General features: G+C 32.4%; 1 protein-coding gene across 1 annotated transcript; it reads right to left on the reverse strand.

The window, feature by feature from the left end:
- Nucleotides 1-835: 835 nt before the first annotated feature.
- On the reverse strand, nucleotides 836-26890 carry LOC106661037. Its single transcript, XM_014384138.2, has 3 exons — nucleotides 26639-26890; nucleotides 9449-9518; nucleotides 836-1564 (listed from the first exon to the last, which is right to left on the reverse strand). The coding sequence occupies exons 1-3, from the start codon at nucleotides 26648-26650 to the stop codon at nucleotides 1194-1196; spliced, it is 453 nt and encodes a 150-aa protein (XP_014239624.1). The 5' UTR covers nucleotides 26651-26890; the 3' UTR covers nucleotides 836-1193.
- Nucleotides 26891-27034: the final 144 nt, after the last annotated feature.

The raw sequence follows: 27034 nt of genomic DNA on the forward strand, positions 1-27034 counted from the left end.
AATACTGATTTTGACACTCACGAAAAATAATCACTACGTAAAGGTTATGCTTAAGCACTTACGAACGACTTTCACTTTAATGGCGTTGTGTATATTAGACTGAATGACTTGACGGTTGAGGAAGTTAAAATCAGAAATTTTCTCATTGCTTATTCTTACATTGTCTTCAATGCTTTCGATGTAAAAACTGTTGAACCAAGATAAATCAAGGCCAATAATCAGATCAAACTGTAGGAAACTGTAGTACAGGATTTATTGGTTAAGGCAAGATTATGGCAATTTGAATGATTGGGAGGTGTAAGGTGCAATCATGTTTATAGTTCTTTGATTGGGCCCACTTACCTGTCGGCATGAATTCTCTATTGAACGCTGTGCTTTAATTAAGTTGATTAATGGTAGGTTGGCTACATCGGCCATATTAAAGGCAATAAAATCTCCATTAATTTTTCTCAGTTTATTACAAAACCATACAATAATGTAAAATATAAAAGGTTTGGCTTACGACTTTAGAAAGTCTTACAGAGTCTATTGCACAATAAAATGCAAAATTCTTATCACAAAGTAGGCATATTTTAAACATAACATGCGATTCCGCATTGGTCTTGATAAAATTATACAAGACATTGAACTAAGACCGGTTACATTTTTGTACTCGTTAAACCTTGAAAAGCGGCTAAGCAGAAAGATTATGCTACACATTTCGTTCAACTACTTTTTCAGAAGTTCAAAAAATTGTTAAAATTTTTTTTCAAAATACTTGCTCAGGCTGTTAAATGTTAATTAGTACAACAAAACAAACATAATTAAAATAATTAGTCTCATAAATAAATAAATAATATGAAAAAATGGAAAACGTTTTGTTCATTTTCGTTGTTTGTTTAATTTTAAGGTATAACTAACAGAGTACTGAATAGCCATAATTATCATCAAAATAACTGAATCCGATTTGATAATTTTGCCAAAAATATTTTAAATTGTATAAACTTAAATTTGTATACAATTAAAAATTTTTATTCTTCATCATTTAAATTTATTAGGCTCTTTAGACTTACCAGAATAAATAAACTGCGATTATTGACGTAGTTTTTTTACCAATTCTTGATAATTTAAACAATTTTTGAATCGCACTTTTCTTAGTGTAAAATCGATGTCAATACCCTGCTAATTGTTTAAAACAAAACATGAACGAAATATTATTGTTTATGTATGATCCTGTGCGCGTATGATGTGACTCGAGGACCGTTGGCGTTTTGGGAGACAGTCATGTAGGTTGTGCTTAGCGCTTTGGTCCTCTTAGGGTCGAAGTCCTCGTAGTCGTTGTACTCACTGTAGTCCCTGTAGTCCCTGTACTCCTGGCTCTTCGGTCCGTAGTCGTTGAGGGTGTTTTCGTAGTTGTCGAGCTCTTTACGGTAGTTGAGCCTTTCCTGAAAGGTGGGGTGATCCGGCGGAGACCTGCTCGGCCTGGTATACAGCATGTCAACGATCGCCTCGTCGCTGAGGCGGTTGTCGTAGATATCTTGGGGTAGTTCCTCTGGCCAAGACCAAGAAGCTGTCCAACTTTTCGCTGAGAAAATAATATTTTCATACTAGAATATACATAATAATTCAATAATAATAGGAAATAATCAAAGTGGTATTGTAAAATCACTAGAATATGTACCAATAAATCTGTCCTTAGTTACAGGAAAGGAAACAGTAATCCGACACTGCTGACACTATGTCTACTGATAACTAATCTAAAACCCCTTCCCTTCCTACAAGTTTATTATTGTAATTTTAATCACTCTCTGCTGTAAGCCCCGTCTGAACAGTTGTAGCTCTTACAATAAAATTCTTTTTAAAAAGTAATTTTTATTTGGAGTCCATTTAATTCTTGACTTATATACGTTTACAGAAATATTAAGCATTTTAATTTATGTTAGCTCATATTAGACTTGTTCCAATGTAAAGGAAAAAATGAATTTCACAGCATTATAATAAAATATCATATTATGATAACCTGCTTATCGAGCAATGAATTTTAATGTGAAACTATTCGTCTTCTTCCCCGATACCCGATGATACTAGTAATATGAAAATGGTAATACCAATATGATTATATTTAAAACCTAGCATAACTTGTTCTGATATCTGCTCTATACTCAATAGCATTAATTATACTGTTTTGATTAATTTTTTGAAACGTACTTACAGATATTGGAACATTTGAGTTTCATAATATAAATTTTAATTGGCGAAAAACCAATAGGCACATTCTTTAAAGATTTAATTGTTGGAATTTGGCTATCCTTCTTCTGCTCTTTTATTTAATTGATTTTCCGTAAAAACAGAAATAATAAAATAATTTTAAATTTAATTACAACCTATAGTTAATCAAAAATAAAAAAAACACGTTTGATTACGTTTGCCATAGGATATTGCTAGGCAAATTGGAGGCTTTTGGTATCTATGGTCCTTTTGTTCAATAGACTGTCAATTATTTATCTAACAGAAGATTAATTGTCAAAATTGGTAATCATAAATCTTCCCCTTTTACTGTTTTCTCCGGGGTCCCACAAAGTTCCCATATTGAACCATTACTTTTTTTAATATTTTAAAATGGCGTTCTTAAAGTATTTACAGAGGATGTTAGAGTTTTGCTATTGGCAGATGATGTAAAGTTGTTTGTTTCGTTCTGTTAAAAATACACTTGATGCTGAATCTTTACAGACGTCTCTCACTCATCTCAACTCATGGCACGAGAAAAATCTTCTATTTTTAAATTACTAGAAATGTTCTAGTATCACATTCAGCAATTCACCCAACACTGTTTTCATGAACACATTATTCAGATCAGAGGTAGAGCCTTGAAAATGCTGTGATTTGTGATCAGAAATTCGCAGTCTTTTTCTAACATACCAGCTCTTGTACATTTATATACATCCTTAGTTAGACCGCATCTTGAATTTTGTTCCCCAGTTTGGTCCTCTTTATATTTAAAATATATTAATATAATTGAATGTGTCCAACATAGATTTTTAAGATTTATAGCATATAAAAAATCTATTCCTACTGATGAGATTGACTACAAGCACTTAATGTCAGAACTTGGTCTAATAACTTGCGAGAAGCGTAGAATAATTTCTAATTTAATTATGATATATGATATTTTACACGGTCATATAGAAAGTTCTGAACTAGTAACTTTTATTTCTTTTACCGTTCCACAAAAATATCAGATCGTTTAATTTATTTCATGGTAAATTTTATAAAATAAATTAAACCTTTTCCTAGATCATCTATTCCTAGATTTCTAAGATGCCTTAATATGTTAGATATTGATATTTTTAGTTTATCTAGATTAGCTTTTAAAAGAAAACTGTTATTAACATTATGTTCCTAAAAAAGAAATATTTTATTTTACGATGTTAATCTATCTGAGAAGTATATTTATATTTTAAATTTTGCTTATAAGCCTGTAATTTGTTTTGTACTTTGCACAGTTATGTTGTTTTTCAAAAAGTTTATATATTTTTTGTTCTTGGCTTATTTTACATTTTATATTGGTTTCAATAAGTTGTATGTTAAAGGATTAAAAATCCGTAAATAAATAAAAATACAAAATAAAAATAACACGTCATTTCCACTGCCTCTCGTGTGTAAATATGGGTAGTCAACACCACTAGTAGAAACACTTCCCTGCAAAAGTTTGAACTGCCTAATTCGAATCTATAAATCATGTGCATTTCATAAATCATCTTCAACTCATCCTTGGTCGAACCAAATCCAACACAGAGTCAAACAAAAAACTTTTAAAACACTTAAAAAAATTTAAACGAGTAGGAGTATTCAACCATTATTTTAAACTGCTCAAAAATGGATAGTGCCAATTTTGTTGTATTTAATTTCCCTAGCATTTTTATTTAATTTTTTAAAATTATAAATTGTATTAAAATTTATTTGAAATTATTATGTTTTTTACTGAAGGAAAATTTAATTAAGGGATTTTGAAAAGTAACAAACTAAATGGTTTTACTTCCATAATTTTGTTTATTGCCCCCAATATTTTTTTAAACAATTAATAATGTGTATAATGTCCTTTGTTAGCTAAAATCTATATGTACCTGTTAGGCATACTGTAACTAAGGTTGTCACTAATTTAATAAGGAATTTCATCCCATAGATGTTGCAACGCTGTACTCAGTTGTTGCAAGCCAACAGGCTGCGGATGGTGATTGAAAAATTCTCTGCAACGCATCCCACATGTGTTTTATGAAACTGAGGTTTAGAAAAAAATGGAGGAAGGGGTTGATGGGAAATTCCCAGGTTTTCTAAACATTGATGATCAACTCTGCCTCTATAAATTCTTGCATTGTCATCCAGAAATCGAAAATTCCTGGCAATGATAGAGAAATGAGATCCCTAGTATGAGGGATGTATTCCTCGATAATTTCTTTATCGAAGTCCAGTATAAACCCCAGCACAGACCATCACACATCCACTTCGAAACTGCATTAAAAGGAGCACGAACAGGGGGATTGTACGCATCCTCTCTTCCCTGTAGATTCTTCGGCGCCTGCTATCACTATACGGGCAGAAACGGGACACATCCGTAAACATAACATCATTCAAATTGGTGTTCCCTTCTAGGCGATCGCTGCACCATATACTCTTGAGTTGTTGGTAGCGGGCTGTTGCTGCAGGTCGTCTAAAATCGTTTGTGTTGATAAAGGCCTTGCCAAACATCATGTACTTCATTTAGCATCTGGCGGGCATTATGGAATGGGTTCTGTGTTGCAGCAACGACAATATTTCTGTCCTTCTCGACCGCACAGGCGGGTGGCCAGCAGGCACAAGTCCGCTCACGTTCTCGTCCCCACTGGTTGACTTCAAAATACACTGCTCCGCATTCGTTCTTTTCACCAGTCGCCTAGTTGAGTCAACTGAGTTCACCATGGAAAGAGTTGCAATGTTGCAATTGCTAGTTTCAATGTGGAGCAGTTTATTGATGTGGGACATGAGGTGTGAGGAATAAAGTGATAAAATTAAAAGAAGCAAAGCTTGGAGAGAAGTAGCACAACAGTATTTGAACGCCCGTTTCTCAATTTTATAAAACGAATAAACCCACACTTCGTTTTACTGGGTTTCTTCCTTTTTTGTTTCTTCTTTTGCATGAAAGCAAGCACAAAAACATCGGGTTCTAACATCGTACAGAATTCCCATTGTGAAGAGTGGTTGATTCCACAAGTTGCCTAGAAACCAGCAAAGAAAGAGTCTTCACACGGCAGTAAACTAGTTGAAAGTCAACCGGGCAACATAGTTCAACAACCAAACCGACTCCTCTGAAAAAGGCCTTACGTGCTGAGATCTACTACCAGGCCTCCTATTGGCACTTCCAGTCACTCGGAATCGGGGTAATGCCCGGGAGCCCGTACTCCCACAGAGACCACCTCAACTGCCTGTGCGATCCACTTGTCGGTGACGTCGATGACTCATTCTCACAATAATATTACGAATTTCTGGTTCATATGATGTCTTTCCATGGTTAAAGAAAATACATCTGGATTAAAACGGAGAACGGACGAGAAAAGGTGTTTGCTTACAAAATCATGTTTACTATTCTTAAGTAAACCCGTTATTAAAAATGAGGATTAACATTTGTTTGTTTTTTTTCTATTTGTTTTATCCAACTAACAAGAATATATTGGTTAATTTAATTAAATTAATAGATTAAGTATTCAGAAATTGTGAGATGCGGTCTTGTATGATAGGTTTCAGAAAAATATTTTCTTTATCGTTCCAACGTTTCGATCTTTATTGAGATCATCTTCAGGGCCTGGGATTTACAAACATTGTTTACATCTAACAAATACATTCAGAATGTGGAAAAGTGAATTTATACAATGCAAAATATATTTTTTATATTCAATCAAAGTATTCTACTCAGTCAAAGGGTTTGTCTTCTGTGTAATTGTGCCATTCTTGTGTGTCGTGATGAGAGTGCCAGTGAGATTTTGCTGTTTTATGTTTATATACGTTGGATTTTGAAGGGGTGGGGTAGGAAGTCGGTATAGAAGAGACATTTTGGTATATTATTGGTGTTGGATCTTTAATTTTGGAAAAAAATGTTAGGATTGTTTTATAATTTTTGAAAACTATTTTGAAGTTATCGGACGAGAGAAATGTGTTTAATTTATGTAATAGGCCTTGAATAAATGGCATGGAAATGTATGCTGGTTTGTTTGTATTTGATAGACTTAATGTAGTAGTATTATTAGTAATAGTGGATGGTGTTAGTGTTGAGTTGTAGTTGTTGTATAGAATAAGGATAAACTACAAATATCCCTATTCATTTTTGAGCAGTTTAAATCTGATCACTACAGTCCATTCTTATGGTAGCGTTCTTGTCAATTTATGGATTACAGGGGCTTTAGAATTCTCTACGTTGAGTGAATGTCCATGTTACGTCTCTTGAGTCCCTGGCGTAAAATTAATTTGAATGAGGAAACAGTCAGACCTGCGTATTTATAAATATCACTGGGGTGTTACAAATTGGCCAAAAACTTGTTCGCCCCAGCTCTTGAACCGTCAATTCAGTTGCTTTATACTCATTTTGACATTTCGTCAAACACTCATCTTTTCTGGTCCTGGTGAAAGTCAAATGGGATGAGGAAGAGGTTGGGATTACGTTTTCATTTTCTGTGTCCTTGTAGTAATAGTCAATTAGAAACAGGTCGAAATTTTTCGTCATTAAATTTAATAAATATTATTTATACCGGGACATTTATCGGTTTTAATGATGTTTCGTGAACAATTAAAAATTTGAAATCTTTCTGTTTTTCCTCCTTTCTGTGTATCATGGGGAAATTATCATGAGATCTGTTATTATAGGTCCATGGAAATTCCGACAGTAATATGTTGCGTGTTGGATCGTAGGTCGTTGTCTTTATATGACGTAATGCGTTCCTTGTACCTTTCTTCGGGTTTCCGGCTACTTCGTCCGTCCTATTTATGACCGCATTCGATAGTTATCATGTGTAGAGTAACAAATTCGAATTGAATAATAAATTGCTTCATTAAATACATAACGACCATTGGTTTAAAACAAAATTAAATTGTCCCATTTTCAAGTAATTGGACCCCTATTTTATTAGACTTTTTTGGGGGGTTTACATCGTTAAGATTCTTTCAGTATTATTATATTATGGTTAAAACGACTTAATGTCCAAATTTAAGAGATCAAATTAGATTTTCATATCTGAAAGTACTTCTGGCCTTAACTTACGTTCAAGGTCGTTATTGGGCAAGGCTACTGTCCAAACCTGTACCAATTTCTCTTTCATAGAAAAAAGTAAATAAGTGTAGTGGTTTTGTCATTTAAATAAATTACATTCATGATAATTTGATTGTTTTATTTTCTTCTAACTTTAGTTAAGCAGGAGGCTGTTAACAGTGTAATTACAAATCCATCGCAATTTGTTGTGCACGCGTAATAATTCTTAATTTTATAATTATAATGTTTAATTTGGTTGTGCAGTTCTGCACCATCCTGGAAATAATATTTGAGCTTAGTGCTTTGATGGCTGTTTGGCTGTCTGACATGATAGTTATGTTCTTATTTTTCTACCCTTTATTCAGGTTGAGTTGAGTACATCTCTCGATTGCGTGAATCTCTGCTTGGAAGATACTGGTGTATTTTCCCATGGGTTCTGAGTATTTGGTTCCAGGACCGAATACTCCTGCCCCTGTACCTTCTTGTGTTCTAGAGCCATCTGTGCACCAAAGGATGGTGCCATTCTTAAAGGAGGTGTTTCTCGAGAAAGCGGACACTCTTGCAAGGAAAGGGGCTGCCACACCACTGATAGGACCCGAACCCTTCTGTGGCATAGCAATCTACACTATTAACGAATATCTCAGACAGAAGTACAAAAAGAAAATGAAGGAACAATAGAAGAAAATCACTCATTGGACATAAACAATCCAAGAAGCTTCTAACCAAGGTGAAGAAAGAAATCACAGTATGTGTCAAAGGAAGCAGGAACATACTGCGAATCCTAACAGGACACTGCAGACTAAACGGACACTTAAAGAAAATTGGAACAATCCAAGATGGCACATGTAGATTCTGCAAGGAGGCAGATGAGACACTAATAAATTTACTAACAAACTGCGGAGCTACATTAGCCCGCAGGAGGAAATGTTTTGGGATGTATAATGTGACCATAGAAGAGCTTCAACCACTGAAACCGGGCCTATTAATCAAGTTTCTTGATGAAATAGGACTCACCGATGTGCTTTAGGCAGAGAAGGGGGGATACAACAGCTCTTAAAGGGCGCAGTATACCATACCCTGGAAAAATTACATCTACATCTACATCCAGAGGTGTTTCTCTCTCGTTCCCATTCTTTTTTGGTAGCTAGATTTATTTGGACGTTTAGATTAAATTCTAACATCCTGTTCATGTCGTCTCTTGGAGCCATGAGTATCGGATGGTCTTTCATTATTTTGTTGCTATCTCTCCATTTTAGTTTTATTCCTGTTGGAGGATTCTCTTTGATAATACTAATAATGGTTTTCTGTGCTGTCATCATTACCATAAGGTGTAAGGGGATTAGTCCTATTTTCCATGCTAACTGTGGGACATGTTCTCATTGCTCTCGTTATGCAGATGCATGCAAGTCTCTGTATTTTTGTGAGTACTTTTCTTTTAGTAGAGTAAGGAATATTAATAACACGAATTGTTGTATCAATGTTACTTCCAATTTTCCAGAACTTACTAAATCAAACTAAATAAAATGAATTATTATAGCCCAAAATTTTCATAAACAGTCTCCCTGTAATATTGCATCCATTTTAAGTTTTGAAACTATCAAAATCTGTTTTGGCAACCGAAAATAAGCCTACTAAAATTCAATAAATGATGAGGTGACTTAGACATCTGCTCTCACCAGTCTGTTAGGTTCGTTGACCTAGGTCATTATTGTATTCTAAAGGGTGTTTCTGTCAAAATTAAACGTTTATGGTATTTTGTGTGTCGATTAGTGGCCGTTATTCGATGATTATTCGAAAATGCCATGGCACAATTACGCAGAAAACAAACTCTTTGAGCCTTGAAGATGATCTCAATAAAGATCGAAATGTTGGCACGACAAAGAAAATGTTTTTCTAAAAACTAGTCACACCAGACCGCATCTCACGATCTCCAAATAATCAGTTTATGGTATTTTTTTCGCATTTGTTTTTGGGTATCTACCTACTGTAAATAAAACTCACAATAAGGTCAATTATAGCTATTGGCACTTATGTATTTTTTTAAAACAGGATGTGAATATTTAGAGAACTAATATATTGTGGTCTCTAATATTTACCAATAAAAAATGACACTAGGAACTAAAATCATTATTTGTTCTAAAATAATATTACATACATTAAGATATAAATTATCAAAAGAAATAAATATATAATTACCCGTGGTTTCCCTGCATGTTAAGACGATTGCGAGGAAAAGGGCACTTGCCCATAGGTGTGTCTTACGCCACTGGAAAAAAAAGAGAAGACAAATATTATGTTTGCGTAGATAAGGCCTTGACAGTATAAAACGAAGCGGGAAATCTTTAAGAATGTTACTTTCAATCTAGCCTTGATTTTGATAATTATGCGTTCCCGCTTGATATGGACCGTTGAGACAACGTTTTGTTTCGGCAAGGAATCGGCTTCAATGAGACATGCGGAAAATTTATAATTTGCTGTTAAACAGTATGACTGATAACGCAAATTGTAAGTGGTAAAATATTGATTTCTCCCTTAAAAAATAATTCAGCATGATTTTACAAGTTTGACTTGAACGATTATGCTCATTTAAGGCTACTTGAATGATTTCAAGTCATTATAAGATGATAGGTAAAATTTCTTTTAAATGGACAATAAACAATTACAAATAAGGATAACAAATGTTGGCTATTCAACTTTTCCTTATTTGCAAAGGCTTGCATTTTAACAGTAAGTAACAAGTTTGGCAAGTAAAAGTAATCTTACCATTAGCACAATTTATTTCAAAGTTTAAAGAAAATCAAATTAGCTAAACGTTATTTTTTTACGTTTGTTTTAGAATGCTGAACAAACCTTGCTTACAGAATAGACTAATTACAATAGAAAAAAGCATTCTAAAATAAAAATGTGTTGATATCAATTTTTATGATTGCCGAACACAATGAGTTCTTTAATTTATCTTTTGTACTCAAAAATAGTAGGCATAATTAAATATTAACTAATTTTTTTACTACACAATTTGAATCATTATTTCAATGCACCGTTAGCTTTTTTCATTGATAGTTCATCATTTTAAAACTGTCTTCTTTACTGAAAGAGCAACTTGGAACAATGAAATTTTACAATGATAGCAATTTATATTTTAAGCTAATAAAAGAATAGAAAAAAAACCTATTTCACATTTGATCAATTTAATTATGTTCAACTTTATATCGATAACTGTCTTAAGTAATAATAAATAGACATACTATTTTGCAAAGCTTAAGCAAAAAATATTATGCTGATTACTAATTTAAATAAGCAATCATTTCATACCCCAATTTTTAAACTTAGACATGTACTTTCACTCTCAATACATTCATTCCTTTTAACGTACAATTCCCTCATGTGGGGGTGGTAGTACGCGATATTTTTCCAACATTTACAAAGGCTCTATATTTAATCCATATTAGGGTTGATGGGGAACTCAATATTCTACCATTGACCCTGTCACATTACACATTCTCGCTAATAAATACATTCAATCTCAAACCACAAGGTACACAAAGAGAGATATATATTAAGTTCTATATACAATCACACTTGTTAAAATTCAGCAGAAAACAAATTATTTAAAGCTTAAACAGTACATCATATTTTAATTGTTCTTTCTGGGGTTTTACCAGTGGCAGTTTTAAAATGATGAACTATCAATGAAAAAGGCCAACCGTGAATTGACGTAATGCTTCAAATGGTGTAATAAAAAACGTGAAAAAACACGCAAAGACAAAAAAAATCTTTATGTCAAATCTGTTGTTTTTTGATCATCAATCCACTTTTCATTAATGTGTATTGCTATACTAATTATAACGTGCTTATTTTAGTGTAAACCAAAGTAAACTACATAAGAAATTCATGAATTTAAAAAAAATTTCTAACTAGATGGTTCGAACGAAAATTCACCGAAAAATCATTTAGTGATATATTTATATTGATTGCTGAATTAAATATGCTCAACGTATGTACATAAATATACAGGTGTTCAACATCGCACTTATGACTTACGGGTCTCAGCCTCCATTTCCACTTATATTGTGAGTAACTCATCTAATTGAGGGTCAAAGAGGTTGTATATATATATTCCACCATGGGCGCTCTAACATAACACATTCACACTAATAAATGCATTCACTATCAATTCGCACTGAATAGAAACGCAAAACGAGACAACTATAAATTTCCATGTACACAAGACTACCTAGTTACAATTAATTAAGGTTTTTAGTTGAGATAAAAAAGTCAGTCTCACGAGCGGGATTCGAACCCACGATCTTCGGCTAGATACGCCGCTGCTCTACCACTTGAGCTGTCCTGAGTCCGATCCACTCGGACACTAACTTCCCATCTCAACCTCACCTTTTGAGTTTTCCCTCCTTTTTGCCATTTTTCATGCTCGTGACACTGACTTTTTTATCTCAACTAAAAACTTAATTAATTGAAAGATATTAATTGATCAAGCGGACCACGAAAGTTAGTGAATTTAATAAGATAAAATGAAGTATACTTCACTAAAGCGCTCCATGGCCATTTCATTTGTCGCCGAGAATCAATTAGATTACACGATATTTGAAAAATGGCGAAAAGGAGGGAAAATTCAAAAGGTGCGGTTGAGATGGGAGGTTAGTGTCCGAGTGGATCGAAGTTATGATAGCTGCCAACACAATACATCATCACAATCATATCAACTGGCATGCTACTTTATCTATATGGACCCTAGATATGATTATCTACTATATATGGCCTTACTATATATGGCTGCATTTGACTTAAAATAATAGGAGTAAAAAAATATATTGCAGGAATTACTTTAGAAAGAACTAATCATGTTTGATAAAATTTAGAGACATCTGTAAGAAAAATCGAATTTTCGTTTATAAAAATAGTCTGATTCTGTCTCTCTCACTTTCTCAAACTATCTTTCTTACACGTATTTAAAGAAGAAATTTTCTATTAATAGTTTCTATTTACAGGTCCTTTATATGTTAAAATATTTTTGAATGGATGAATGAATTCAAAAAAACAACTCTATTTATAAAAAAGAAAATAGATTTATATACTTAGGGAGGTAACCGAAATAAAAATAAAAACAGTTCTTATACAACATTGGTCATTAAACCGTGTATTGTTGTTTCCTTGCAAGGTGGATAGAGAGGTGGCCAGAATAGTACATATCAGTACAGAGAAGGATAAAACATTTTTAATATATAAATAGAAAAGTGGTTCTTTTATTTCACCTATTTAGACCATACAGGATTATTTCTGTAATGAATCTGTACTTAAGATATTGGTTGAGATAAAAAAAGTCAATGTCACAAGCGGGATTCGAACCCACGGCCTTCGGCTAAATACGCCGCTGCTCTAACCACTTGAGCTATAGTGACTTCCATCCACTCGGACACCAACTTCCCATTTCAACCTCACATTTTGAATTTTCCCTCCTTTTTGCCATTTTTCAACCAATACCTTAAATACAGATTAATTAATTGAAAGATATTATTTGGTCAAGCGGACCACGAAAACTAGTGAATTATTTATGTAGTTGATCTTCACTAAATCTGCTTACATCAGTCAATTTTTGGTACATAGAACATACAATTCGTTTTAACTTATCCAACTCAACAAAAACTGATGTAATTAATATACGAAATTTGGAGATTTTTGGGTGGTGTCAATATATATATATATATATATATATATAAAACCAATGGCTTTCTTAGATAAAATAGTTCGGCTATTTCAAAGCTATTTTCCTTAATCAGTGAAACATTTAAAATAAATTAACACGTCATCTATGAAGATAAAACTACTATATAAACTATAAATTTTCAGAAAGTAAACAGTATTGACTGACGATAAGTTGGTTCATGTGCATTTTAGCACGTCTCACATATGTACAACTCTCAACTTTGAATTCACAAAAAACGATTTTTGCAAATGAAACAAAGCTTTGTTATCAAGTTCGTTTATCTCATCAGACACGGACTTGAGAGGTAATGATATGACTTGACTAACAGCGTAAGAACTGAATTATATGATTTTTTTTCAAGTTCGCTTTAAGTTGCAGCCTTACATTTCATTTCGTCGATTAAAGAATATGCTGATCTAAACATGTTTTTTCTGTTAGCCAAGGACAATGTTCTGTCCAGGGGAAGTTAATACATTCAACCTTATGGTCGTTTCTGTTTGTAGTTTTCTACAAAGACCGTTTAAACCTTACTTTCCTTCTTATTTAACAAATGGTCTTTATTAAAAAATATGCCTTACGAACTTTGCATTTTAGCCAAGGAACGTCATATCTCATAGGCGATGCGCATTCGTTTTTTTGGGAGGGAGAATTGCTGCTGAAAAAGCTGAAAAATTACCCGCGGTGACAGTGGGAATCGAACCCACGACCGCAGGTCGACAGTGTCCTATTTAGGAGGACAGGCTGAATTTCTCTTGGCCCAATGACGCTATATATAAAAAAATAGGACTTTCATGTTTTTTAGCCTAATTTTTAACTTTTTATGGAGAAAAATTGGTCAAAAAATGACAAAGATGTGCAAAAATTTTGACAAAACGCATTTCGTTTGTTTCGTTGGTAATTCCAATAATTTGTTTTTTCATTAAGGTAAATATTAATTGTCTTTATTGTTTACGTTCTGTCATTATTTATCAAATTCGCATCATGAGATCAAATGTTAATTCGTGGAAGTAAATAAATATTATGATGGTACCGATTCGTTACATTCAGTATTCCATTCAAAATGGACCGAAGAGTACATTTTTCCGATGAACTCCGGACTTACAATTTTAAACCGTATCGCTCTCATCTCGTCCGGCAACTTCGTGACTTTGTTTTTTTGATAGCGTCATTGGTTCAAGAGAAATACAACCGGGCCATCTAAAAAGGACATTCTGTATGTAAGCGAAGAGTCTATCAAGCCGATCACTCGACTATCGCGTCGTTAAATAATTAAAATATTTTTTATCTTATTAAAACGCTTTAATACAGGACGTTTTGGGTGAAAGGGACGAGTTTAGGTGAGAGGAGGCCCGTTTTAACAATTCGCATTTCGCAATTCGTACCGACGTCTTGTCGATAAGTTTTAATTTTTAATTCTGATTAAAGCAGAGATTGTAGAGATTGGTAACTTTCCTTGAGGGTCAAACTGTTCACTTTCACATTGTACCTAATCAACAAGGCCACGTGCCAGCAATCGGCAATATCAGGTCGTGAGCAGAATATTACAAGCGTAAAATGTCGCTTTCTGGAATACTTCACGACGGTTTTTAAAATGTTCCGAATGCGTTGCAAATAGATAAAATTTACATGGTTAGGTCTCTAAGGCTCTTAACACAATCCTTTTGGCAACACGACCGTTATATTGAAAAGGTGTAGTTACTAACACAGTGTGTCGGTATTTTCATTGTTACTTTTACAATAGGCTTGTTGCATGTGATTATACTTCCTTTACCAAACCGTGTGTTGGTGGCATTACGGTTTTTACAATTCGCACAACCTTTTAAGATTTCATAATTGACATTTCAATCGTAGAATTTAAATAAAACAAAGACAGAGTAAAAAACCCATATAATCAAAGCATCATTTTTGTTAAAAACCAATTGCGGTTCCATAAATTGCGATTAGTAGCAGTTTAGTTTATTATATACTACGGAATATTTATTATAAACTATGGAACAAATTGGCATCGTTTCAATCGGGGAATCTTTTTATGGCGATATCTACAATCGTTAATTTCTCAATTAATTATACACAATTTTTTCGAAATGAATAAGTTGTGTCACAGGCGGGATTCGAACACACGACTTTCGGCTAAATACGCCGTTGTTCTACCACTTGAGCTACCGTGGCTTCGATCGCCCATGCCACAAAACTTCTCATTTCGTGGGTCTATGTCGCAAATTTTTAATTTCAAAAAAATTGTGTATAATTAATTGAGTATTTATAAGTGTTAATCGTTAATTTGTTAGTTAGACTGTGTTTATAAATAAAACTCTTACATATCAAGCAATCGCTTGAAAAGTGTTGTGTTACAAACATTTTAATTTTAATGGTCATAGGAAATAAATAATCTTTTCATAATTTTACACGTTGATAATTATAGTTTTAGCAACATTCTTATCTTTAGAATAATTGTATGCAAAAGTGAATCGTGAATGTCAATAGTTAAACAAAATATTAGCATAAGGTTGTTTAAAATTTTGAATATTAAAACTTCTCGTTATTATTACTAGATATATATAAAAATTCTTCATTAATCATTTTACAAAAAATTGTACATATTTTACCGACGTACATTACGACATGAATAACAATCATTTTTCACATTTCCCTAATATGTTAATATGTGGGTACTTAAAATTACAAAACAAATCTTAAAATTATTTATACATAAATAAATTTTCTGTTTTTGCTGTAAGTTAAAAATGAATATAATATAAATAAGTGACCAAAGTTTCAAATAAGCTCCACAATCATGTACAAAATACTCACTGAACCTATAACTCGTTGCCTGCCAGAAAAACATAAATCACCACCTAGGGTTTGTAATATTGTACAGTAGAAAATATTTCCTACCTCTATTCACCCAAGTAGACTGGAGGTGTACTCGATATTCCTTCAACACCCAATATCCAAGGTATATTCAATATCTCACCATCGGCCCTCTCATACATGACATTCGAGCTAATAAATACAGTCATTCCCAATGTACACAAAATTAACCACAAATAGAGATACAATACAATACTAGATATTATATGCAATGAAAGAAGAACAGGAACAGGGGACTCATGTACTCCTTTCTGTGCTTAAGCAAAATTCTCTTATCAGGTAGCATTCCTACACGCTTCTATATGGAGCCAATGACACCTTTCAATTAACACACCAAGCAAGCTTTCTGTACAAGCCGTGCTTTGATCGAAATTAACCATGAAACCTTGGGTGGCCTATATTCTTGTATAATATTGTATAACTAATATATTTGAGGGTTGATGGGGTACTCAATGTTCCACCGTCGGCCTTCTTAAACTGAACATTCACACTAATAAATACATTCACTTTCACTATACACAAAAGTAAACACAAAACGACATATCTGTCAGTACTATATAGAATAATACATCCCTGTTTCTTCCAAAAATTGCAACAGAAAACCTGTCATATCGAGTGGCATTCCTACACCTTCTCTTTTGCACGTTTAAGCTTTTTATAAGCTAGGTACACTATCATATTTATTAATGCAACGTTTTTACTAACTCTCTCTTTATTCCAGAGCTTTATTTGTATCTTTAAGAAGGAGTGAAAATCGGTTGTTATTATTCAGGATTTCGTTTAGTTAAGCTCACTTTATTTGAATATACCCACTGTATTTCTTTATTTATCTGCAACTTCTTCACATTGGGCTCTATTAGACTTTATTCTCGGTCATATGGCTCTGACTAGCGAACGCACCTTCTCTCTCAACTGATCTTCCTCGCGAAGTTATTCGTGTCCAGGATGGGCTACACGGAGGCGTCCAGTCGGGATAAAGGGAAAAAATTTTGTTTCATTTAAATGGGCTCTTTGCTATGGGAGTTTTCTTGAATATGAATTTTCTTTGAATGAATTATGAATTTGAAAAAAATAATAATTTTTAATAATAAATGAATTTTATAATTTTATTAATAATGAATTTTGAATATGAATTCTTGAATATGAATATTGAATTTTCTTTTCTTGAATATACCATAAAAAATTCATTAAAAGGTGTACCAATTACCATGGTTTTATTTAAATGTTACCATGGTCCCTGTTTAAGGAGAGACAGGGAGCACAATTTTGCCACCCCTATGCGTTCTCTTGAATGATATACTGGCTATACCCTGGGCATAACTTTCTTTTCATTGACAAGTAATTAATTATTTTTTACACAGAAAATGCGATATTGCTGCTTCGATGTTTTAAACAAATTTTTTCCTAAACTCTATATAAAAGTAAAAATACCTCTTTTGCTTTAAATATGAATATTCACAGTTAAGAAATCAATAATAAAATGATAGAAGATTTTCATTTCAGTGTTTGCCAGGAAAGATGAGCTAATCTCAAAACTTTTAATATGTATTATATTTGTAGTAAGATTAATAAAAAAAAGTTAAGCTACAGAGCAAGTAATAAAAAAATGATTTATATTGAAGAGCTACCCATTTGGATTTGAGTTAAATTTTTTACATTTCGAAAATGTCCAATAATAATAATAAATAAACATTATTTATGATATGTTATTAATATACATGCGTAAGATGCTTAAAACCTGCTTAAAATAATCTGATATTCATTTACATCTAACTCTCTGCATATCAGTACCCGTAGCCCCCTCCTAATAAACAAAAAGTGGGGTTCGCTCTAATTTTTTAATAGCCAGGCCAATTTAAACATTAAATTCATTGACTCTTGGATATTTCTAACGTAGAATGTACAGATGGTTTATTTCGGCTTCTGTAAATTCCATTTTTAACTTCATTATATTTAAAACCATAGATTAACTGTCGTTCTGATAATTCTCTGACCTTGTAAATGATTAATAACAGGTTTCGAGTCCTAGGTAGGAGGTATATTCATTCCTATGGTGGAGAAGGAACTGAGATTGCTTTCAAATCGGCCTAATATTTAATATTTATTTAGAAATCGTGAGATGCGGTCTGGTGTGATGTAGGTTTCAGAAAAATATTTTCTTTATCGTGCAACGTTTCGATCTTTATTGAGATCATCTTCAGGCCATATATATATATTTTTTTTTTACATATTCAATCAAAGTATTTCTAAAAAAAATAAAAAAAAAATATATATATATATATATATTGCATTGTATAAATTCACTTTTTCACATCCAAAATGTAATTTTGGACAACACCTTACACTAATATTTAATTTGTAATATTAAATTATAATATTGGTATATGATATTAATTTTATAGAAGATAATACGTTTTAATTTTGAAGTATTATAGATTTACATTTACATTTGACAAAGACCGAGAATAAAATAAAAGTACAGTTATGAGAGAATGTCTGTTAAGACGTTTTGACTCGCGTTTCGAAATTTAGGCCTAGATAGTTCCTGCGTCCTTTCTAAATTTTGACTGATGGAATTGCCCCACTGGAAAGTACACTATTAGATATTGAACCTAAATCTAAACTGAGACTTTAATACGTGCGTTTCATTTCTATTGTTATAAAAACGAGTACACAAATACTTTTAGCAAGTTATTATTTAACATGAGAGTACTGGCATTGGTTACAAGCTTTTAACTTAAATAAAAAAATGAACGATGTTGGATAATGTCGAAACAAAAAACCTTTTATCACATCTTAAAAAACCCAGTGAAAGTCTTTTAGTCGAAGATTGAGTCCCGTTTGACTTGAGGCTATAAACGAAAATGGACGGAAACAAAATAATCAAGATCAGTTTTTATATTAAACAAATAGAAATGCAGGTAATTTTCTAATTTTTAATAGAACTTCTCAAACGATAAAACACACATCCTGGAATACCTTTTACTATGATTATTTTATCGCAGATTTCGATAACCTCAAAATATTAGGACAAACTGATGTTCTCCAGTTCAATAACCTCACGATTTCAAAGTTTTTACCAGACTAGAAACCTCTTCTGAAAATATTTTCCCACTTTATTGGCTACTGGTCATTTCTAGACTTATCTGAATCTCGAGATCCTCGGTCGAACCAGAGCGCAAATCCGCTTACCAAACTAAAAGCAATCAAGCTGATTCAATTCTCTACCGTGATCTAACAGAGCCCTGGGCTTTCCAACTTTCCCGTTGATGACACATCGGCAAACTTAAAACACTCCAATGCTTTCACCGAACTTCAGACTCAGAATTCCATAAGGTTGATAAATTTGTGGGCGGATATAGAGCATCGCGAGATCTCACTTAGTATTCAGACGGTGATACTGAACATGAACCTACGGGAATTTGTTCGACGTTCAACGTAATTCCCGAATATTCATTTTTTTCAATGTTACCATGTTACAATGTAATAATAATTTTAGTTATCTTGAAAAACACCTACCAATGTATGTTATGTACGTTTTATTAGGAAAATCTACGATGCCAAATTCTGCAATAAAATGTTGCAGACCTTTAAGATTTTCAAGATGCGATTACTTCTCATTTGCATTTCTCGATAAACCTATGGATTTCATTGCTCTGGATCATCATCAACATCCCGTTTCATCTGTATAACAATTACTGTAGTTAAAATTTGCTAAAATCTATTTATTTTACTTATCATTTCATATGGTATAAAGTTAAATTTGTTAACAAATATTCAAGGTGTATGAATGTGATATATCAGCGTGAATGGTGAGGCTTTTTCCTCAATCAGCCCTAGGAATATCAAGAAATCTGAGGCAATATGTACGAAGTCTGGTCTGTGCGAAAGTAATTTATTAGTTCACTACTTTCGTGGTCCGCTTGACCAATTAATACATGACAATTAATTAAGGTTTTTAGTTGAGATAAAAAAGTCAGTGTCACGAGCGGGATTCGAACCCACGATCTTCGGCTAGATACGCCGCTGCTCTACCACTTGTGCTATCGTGACCTCGATCCTGCTCGTGCCATTAACTTTTTTCCATCTCAACTAAAAACCTTAATTAATTGTCATTTATGAATTGGTCAAGTGGACCACGAAAGTAGTGAATTAATGATTTAAAAAATGAAATACACTTCACTAAAGCTCTCCGTCGCCATTTCAATTGTCGTCGAGAATCAAAACCGATTACACGACATTTAAAAAATGGCAAAAAGGGGGGAAAACTCATAAGGTGGGGTTGAGATAGGAAGTTGATGTCCGAGGGGATCGAGGTCACGATAGCTCAGTGGTAGAGCAGCGGCGTATCTAGCCGAAGATCGTGGGTTCGAATCCCGCTCGTGCCACTAACTTTTTTTCATCTCAACTAAAAACCTTAATTAATTGTCATGTAATTTATTATCGTGAATCGTAAATCTTCTCCCCCAATCACCCAGAGGTATATCAAATAGTCATGTACAAAATGTGAAAGCTAAGCAGACTAACTTTTTTTTATTGTGTATATTTTATTGTATTGTTTCTATCCTTGACTAAAAAGGCCCTGAGGTAGAGAGAGGGTGGTAACAGGATACAGAAACGAGAGAGTCAGTTACCTTAACACCTATAGCTTTATTGACGTAAATATAACAAGGGTGTAGCAGGAAGAAAATTGAATTAGATGAAATTAAATTTGAGAAGGAAAGGAAAAGAATAACAGGGCCGTCAAGATAGAAAGTTTAATCAATTTGATAAGGACACTGCAATTCAAACTGTAATAGTCAAAAAATGCTAATGCTCCATTCATTGGTGCATTCATTTATTGTTTCTGCTGAAGGTTTATTGGAAAATTAATACTTAATAATAATTAAATACGCAGGAAAATCGTTATAAAACAGTCAAGTCTCAATAGAATATCATATTTTAATTAACGCTTTCTCTTGAGAATTTCAAGGGCAAAATTTTTCAGATTCTTTCATTATACCGGAAAATACTTTCATTTCGATCAAACTGAGTTGTACTTACATATGAAAGACGAAAATTTTGTTTTTGATTATTTTGACGACTTTAATTTACGAAAGAAAATCGTCCGAAAACGCAAATTTGCCCAAGTTTCAACAATGCTCTTTTATGAAATTTATATTCTCTTTAATTAATTAAGGTTTTCAGTTGAGATAAAAAGTCAGTGTCACGAGCAGGATTCGAACCCACGACCTTCGGCTTGATACGCCGCTACTCTACCACTGGAGCTATCGTGATTTTTTATCTCAACTGAAAACCTTAATTAATTGAATGATATTAATTATCATTACATGATAATGATCATCATCACAGATAATTCACTATTTTTCGCGGTCCGCTTGACCAATTAATATCATTCAACTAATTAAGGTTTTCAGTTGAGATAAAAAAGTCACGATAGCTCCAGTGGTAGAGTAGCGGCGTATCAAGCCGAGAGTCGTGGGTTCGAATCCACTCTCGTGACACTTTATTCAATAAATTGTTTTTAAGTTAAAACGTTCTCACAAGTTTTATAGTATTTTCCTATTCTCGATGACAATACATATCCAGATTCAGTAGGCAATGCATGTAATGCTAATTCCGCGGGGACATTAATTGGGATTGTAAAACTGGTAACAAATGTTCAACGAAGCCATAGATAGCACGACAATCCACGATTTCGAATTGGACAGACTAATTGGAAAAACACTGGCTTGAAACACCACTGAAGATTTATCTCCTTCACAATCGTGAAAAGCAAACGAATTACTCTTCGTCAATATTGTCGATTTTTTAACATACCGACAGAGATATTTACCTTCAACGGACCGATGACCAGACGACTACGAAATGAAAAAAGAGCCAAGCTGTACAAGACAAATGGCTATCCAGTAATGAAGAAACAGTGTGAGCACATCTGTGCATTTGGTCCTCCTTAGGCTGACATGAGATTCATGGGAAAACCGACCCTTTTACCCACGGACGTAGATATGTGCAGCGCTTAGTTTCGCAAAAATGACAACAAATCAGTTTCTATGAAGGCCTTTTAACAATAGAGTTTCGTTCCAGATGTTGAAAGGCGTCATACGCATAAATGACAATGTAATTGAAACCCGTTCACATAATAATGCTGTCTAGTTAGTTGTCATTAACTAATAAATAAATAATAATAGCATAATCATTCTAAGATGGCATCTAAGGAGCATAAAATGCAGTAAATTCCGTTGGTTCAGCATTGATATTTCACATATACCTTTTCCAAATCAAATTCAACATTTTCAGAAAAAAATTGACCTTCTTACAAACTAAATTCCACCATTTTTATATCAATTTTGCCTTTTTTCTTTCTGATTAAACTTTTGTCAACTGGATTCATAACTTTTCATCTTGGAATAAAATAGGTAGATAAACAAAAATTACAATTTTTCGCATTTGTCCGACTCGTATTTGCAACGCTAGCGGTTCTCGGTTCGAATTCCGGCATAGCCCATAGAATTTTAATACGTTATTACGACATATTATTTTTGAACATACTTGAAATTTAGTTATAGGAATTTTCCCCATTGCCAATTTTTTTGTGGATGTTTCAAAATAGAAAAAGAAATAGGAAAGTTTAAAAAAGTTCAGTCTGATTTAAATTAAAATAGAAGAATATATATATTTTAAAATATACAAGAAAAGGTAATAAGACATAATAGCTGATTTGATTAAAATATAGACAGAACAATATGAATCCTTTTAAAAAACAGTTTTTTTGCAATTCCATTAGGCGATATTAGCACAAAAGTAAGAAAAAGTGAGAGAAAGTTTTCACGTTCTCCTATTTTTAAAAAAGTCATCCCAAAACATCTATGGAATTAAACAAAATGCCCACAGATTAAAGCCTGTTACGAAGATGGCAAGTTAATATTATTATGTTATTAACAAAACTTGTAAAACTTAACTCTTTCACTAACAGTGTAAAAGGAAATTTAAAAAATAGACAGGTTGTGCCGACGGAATCTTTTTCGTTAAAAGCTTTCACAATGCTGTTTTAAAAGCGAAATTGAACAGTTCTTCTGCTTCCTGTGATTAGAGTTATTAAAAAATGTTTTGCTTCTAAAAGGTTTTCTCTTTCCTTATTCCTTCTGATGCAATCTTTTATATGTAGGATACTCGTTGTGATTTCAGGCTCCGCGACAATTATTATTTTCATTGTTTTAATAAGACAATTCTAAAAATTTAATTTATGTTTTTCGTTATGCAAACGGTAAAATTATAAAGATTCCTAGAAATTGTCCCTGAATATTGGCGATGGAAAATAAGATATAATAAAATCTTTGGTTCAATCATGAAAATGATGGGGTACTTGGCCCTTCAAATATTGTTAAACATATTAAATATGTAATTTGAGTGCTTAAATATATTTCCATCGTCTAAACATCACTAATTAGTATTTCTATGATTCGTATAGATTTCGAAATTTTTAATAAACGTTTTTTAATCCTTAGGGTCAAAATAAATTTAATCTAACAAGACGAGATTACAGACGTAAAAACTAAATTAAAAAAAAAATCTCATACTAATTATGTTCAAACACAATGTGTTTAGGGCTTTATTGAGGAAAATTATTAATTAATTTATTATTAATTAATTATTAGTTTCAATTAATTAATTTAAAATTGAAACTTTATCAAAAACAATGTTTGTTTAAAACAAATTCACTTTATATTTATCCCTGAATTTTTGACTGTATATGAATTTATTATCCATTCGAGACACTATTTCATATTTTGCAAAATAAATGAAAAAAAATTGCAATAAAATAAATTTTTTCCAAAAGGGATATACAAGGAAAACTCATTGCAATAACAAAGTAGAATTTATCAATTAAATATTAATTGAAAGAAAATGAGTAAAATAAAAACCACGATATTATGAATTTGTTCATTTTGTTCCCCTTAAGGAAAATAATTGTTTTTACCAATTACTGATTAGGTTTTTGAATTGTGTGGTCCTTTAAAAAAAGGCTTGTTATTATTTTTTTCTTATTAATCTATTTCTTTTTTCTGCAGAAATATTAAACTTTTGAAAAATGTAAATACACATTTCTAGGCTGTTGAATGTTCTCACCTTAGTATCCAAAATCTTTGCATAAACCATAATTTATTAATTACTAGTGTTTTATACTATCTTTATTAATATTTAAAATTATTCTTGTTGTTAATAATAAAATATTCAAAAGACATATCAATAAAAATATATTCATTTATTTAAAATAATATTTTTAATTACTATTTAATAATTTGAAAAAAAAAATAAATAAAAAAAAATTTAGACCACCTTCTTGTTCAATAATTCAATACTTAATATTGGCTTGTAACTAGAGTTTTATGTCAGTGTTACTTTGATGATTTTTATTATTTAATTGTACGTATCTGCTTTATAGAAAAAGTAAAATATAAAATATTCTTGTTCATTTTTATTTTAAGGTTTATGTACAAAAAAGTAGCTTCATTTAGTAAGGCAATTAAAAATAAATTTCAGAATAAATTAAACATAATAAAATTCATTGTAATTAGAGGTCAGTGTTTACCACGCAAAGTGAAAATATAATAATCTTTGTCATTTGGCTTCGATCAATATACATTGGCCAAGATGCTTTTATTTTATTCATAACATTTTTTTTTTAAGGGCGATGTCACACAAATTGTAAAGTAGAGCATAGCGTTTTATGGGTTTCACTTTTCATCAATAAAAGGAACATCAAGGAAAACGTTGGAACAATATTTAAGGATCTGACCTAATAACCGGCGAAAGGCGCAGGAAAGGAAATAAAACATAACAGTTATATAATTATATGCGAATATAATACATAATCGTTTAAGCAGATAACAACTTTGCAAAGCTAAATCTGATTTCTTAAAGAAAAAATTTACCATAAAAGTGTAGCGTTGATAAAACATTTTGATAAATCTTACAAAGATGTATGATACCTTGTTATAAATTTATTTTTGCAAATTTTGTACTTATCATCAGTACTTATATTTAAGTAGAACCAAATAAGGGTAAACAAAGTTTCAACAGGATCAAAGTTATGTGGATAATTCTTTAAAAAACCGCTAACAATAAAATGACTGTTGGTGTTAATATTGATAAAAATCACAAGTTTTACACAATCCATGTTAGTACAAGTGCTCGTCAACACACACTCACGTGCGTACACATAATCAGAAGCATAAAGTACGAATTTAAATCAAACATTTTTGGTTGGTATTATTTTGATTTCCGGTGTACACAATTTCAAATGAATGAATGCTTAAATTTCACTACAATATCAATAATATTATTAGAAAAATACATTTTATTTATGCAACTTTATTGACAGCATGATGCACGGTTCAACGGACCAAAATATCGTTTTTATTGTATGATTATTGAACTATAGGGCTCCTCCAAGCTTCTTACTTGAAGAAGCAAATGAAAAAGATGACTGAGGAGAAATGAAGATGAGGAGTGGTATACTAGCACTAAAGGAAGAGGAGAAAGAAATACTTTCTGACAATACTTTACAGAAAGAAACTAGACAATTTAAAGATGGACTTCAACATAAAAGGATATTGTAGAAGTAGATATTATTCGAACAGATTTCATATTATTGAAGATTCCAATTGTCCACCTGGCCAAACATGGGAACATTTAATATACCACCGTCCACTGCTCGAGGACATGAATAATCACTATCAAGACTTACATTAATTTCACCAGAAACCTTTTAAACAATTTCTACCCAAAAACCCTTTTGAAGTATTTTAATTTATCGAATTTCCTTATCTTGATTAATAATTATTTTTATATTTATTCACATTATTTTTGTTACTAAGATAATAATTTTCGATTTAACATACTAATATTTTCAACATCTACGCCAAATTTTTATATTTGATTTTGAATTGAAATAAAAGTTTATTATATTTGCATATTATACAATATTCTTTATGTGACCAGTGTTAGTTTAGTAAATAAATTCCCTCCTAATAGGGTTACAGTTGTGAGGAAAAAACATGACTAGATAAATAAAGAATGAAATAAAATTTCAAATTGAATAACTGAAGCAAGATTGAATGGATGAGAATATTATTGATTTGTTTTATTGCTGGCCTAAAAAAATTCAAATTTTTAAATCCAGAGGTTTCAAGAGAGATACACCACACTCAAACAAACATATCTAGAAGAAGAAGGAAAAATCTATATTAAAATTTAGTAAAGCTTTCTTTATTTTTGTGGCTTGAGCTTGAGAAAAAAAATTTTTGTTATTCAATAACTTTTGACGTGTGACAAGAAATTTACAATGGAAACGTTCAAAAGCTTTATTTTGTGTGCTGCGAGTGTTCACAATTGTGCTTTGAGTGCTAGGCGTGCTTGCTTGCCAATTATTCAAATTTCTTGGGCTTGTGCCATTGCAATTTTGAATATAAATGGCATACTTTACAAACAACTTTTCTAATGGAAATAAATAAATGTAAATGGTGCTTGTTGGAAACTATGATAATTAGAATTTTGGAAATGAAAAAATTCTTTTAAAATTTAAAGCGAAAGCGTTGTGGCGTATGAAAAATATGATTTGGTGTTTAAAATGAATGATTTAAGTTGGACAGAATTAATGTAAATTTTCTCTTGTCCGTTTGTAAATAAAAATAAAATTATTAGAAAAAAAAGTAGAAAAGTTTGAAAATCCCCCATTGAATGGACATAACCGGCGAAAGGCAGGAGTGGAGACAAGACATTCGAGTTACCTGTGTGGTCATGACGGCGGCTGGTAACGTTCTGAAAGGATCCGTTTCCCGTCTGTGCTTGCGAGTGAACGGCCTGCTCGCAGACGCGTTCGCCGTCTTTCAAGGAAGGACGAAGGTCGCGTCTGAATTTTCTTCGTCTTTGGAATCCTGCGGGGCCGCGAACCAATTGGTATACTACGTGAAAGCGACCTCTCCTCCCCGCCGGTCACGCCCACGGTTACGTGTTACGCGTAGCGTCTCTCGTAATTGTTTTATCTTTTTCTACTCTTCCTCCCGGCGGTCTTCCCGGCCGCGTGGATTAAATGTAATGACACACCGGATCGGATTATGGTGTTTTTGTTATAAATAATAGTAATGCGATAACGCGGTGAGGGCTCCTCTTCGCAGATTCTCGGC

This window comes from Cimex lectularius, unplaced genomic scaffold (genome assembly GCF_000648675.2).
Source record: "Cimex lectularius strain Harlan isolate CLEC.00 unplaced genomic scaffold, Clec_2.1 scaffold75, whole genome shotgun sequence".
Lineage (NCBI taxonomy): Eukaryota > Metazoa > Arthropoda > Insecta > Hemiptera > Cimicidae > Cimex > Cimex lectularius.

What these genes read in the sequence shown, in the direction of transcription:
- LOC106661037 (XM_014384138.2), bottom strand. An exon ending in AACATGCAGGGAAACCACGG is followed by an intron (nt 1,565 to 9,448) that starts GTAATTATATAT and finishes TTATTTTCTCAG; the next exon opens with CGAAAAGTTGGACAGCTTCT.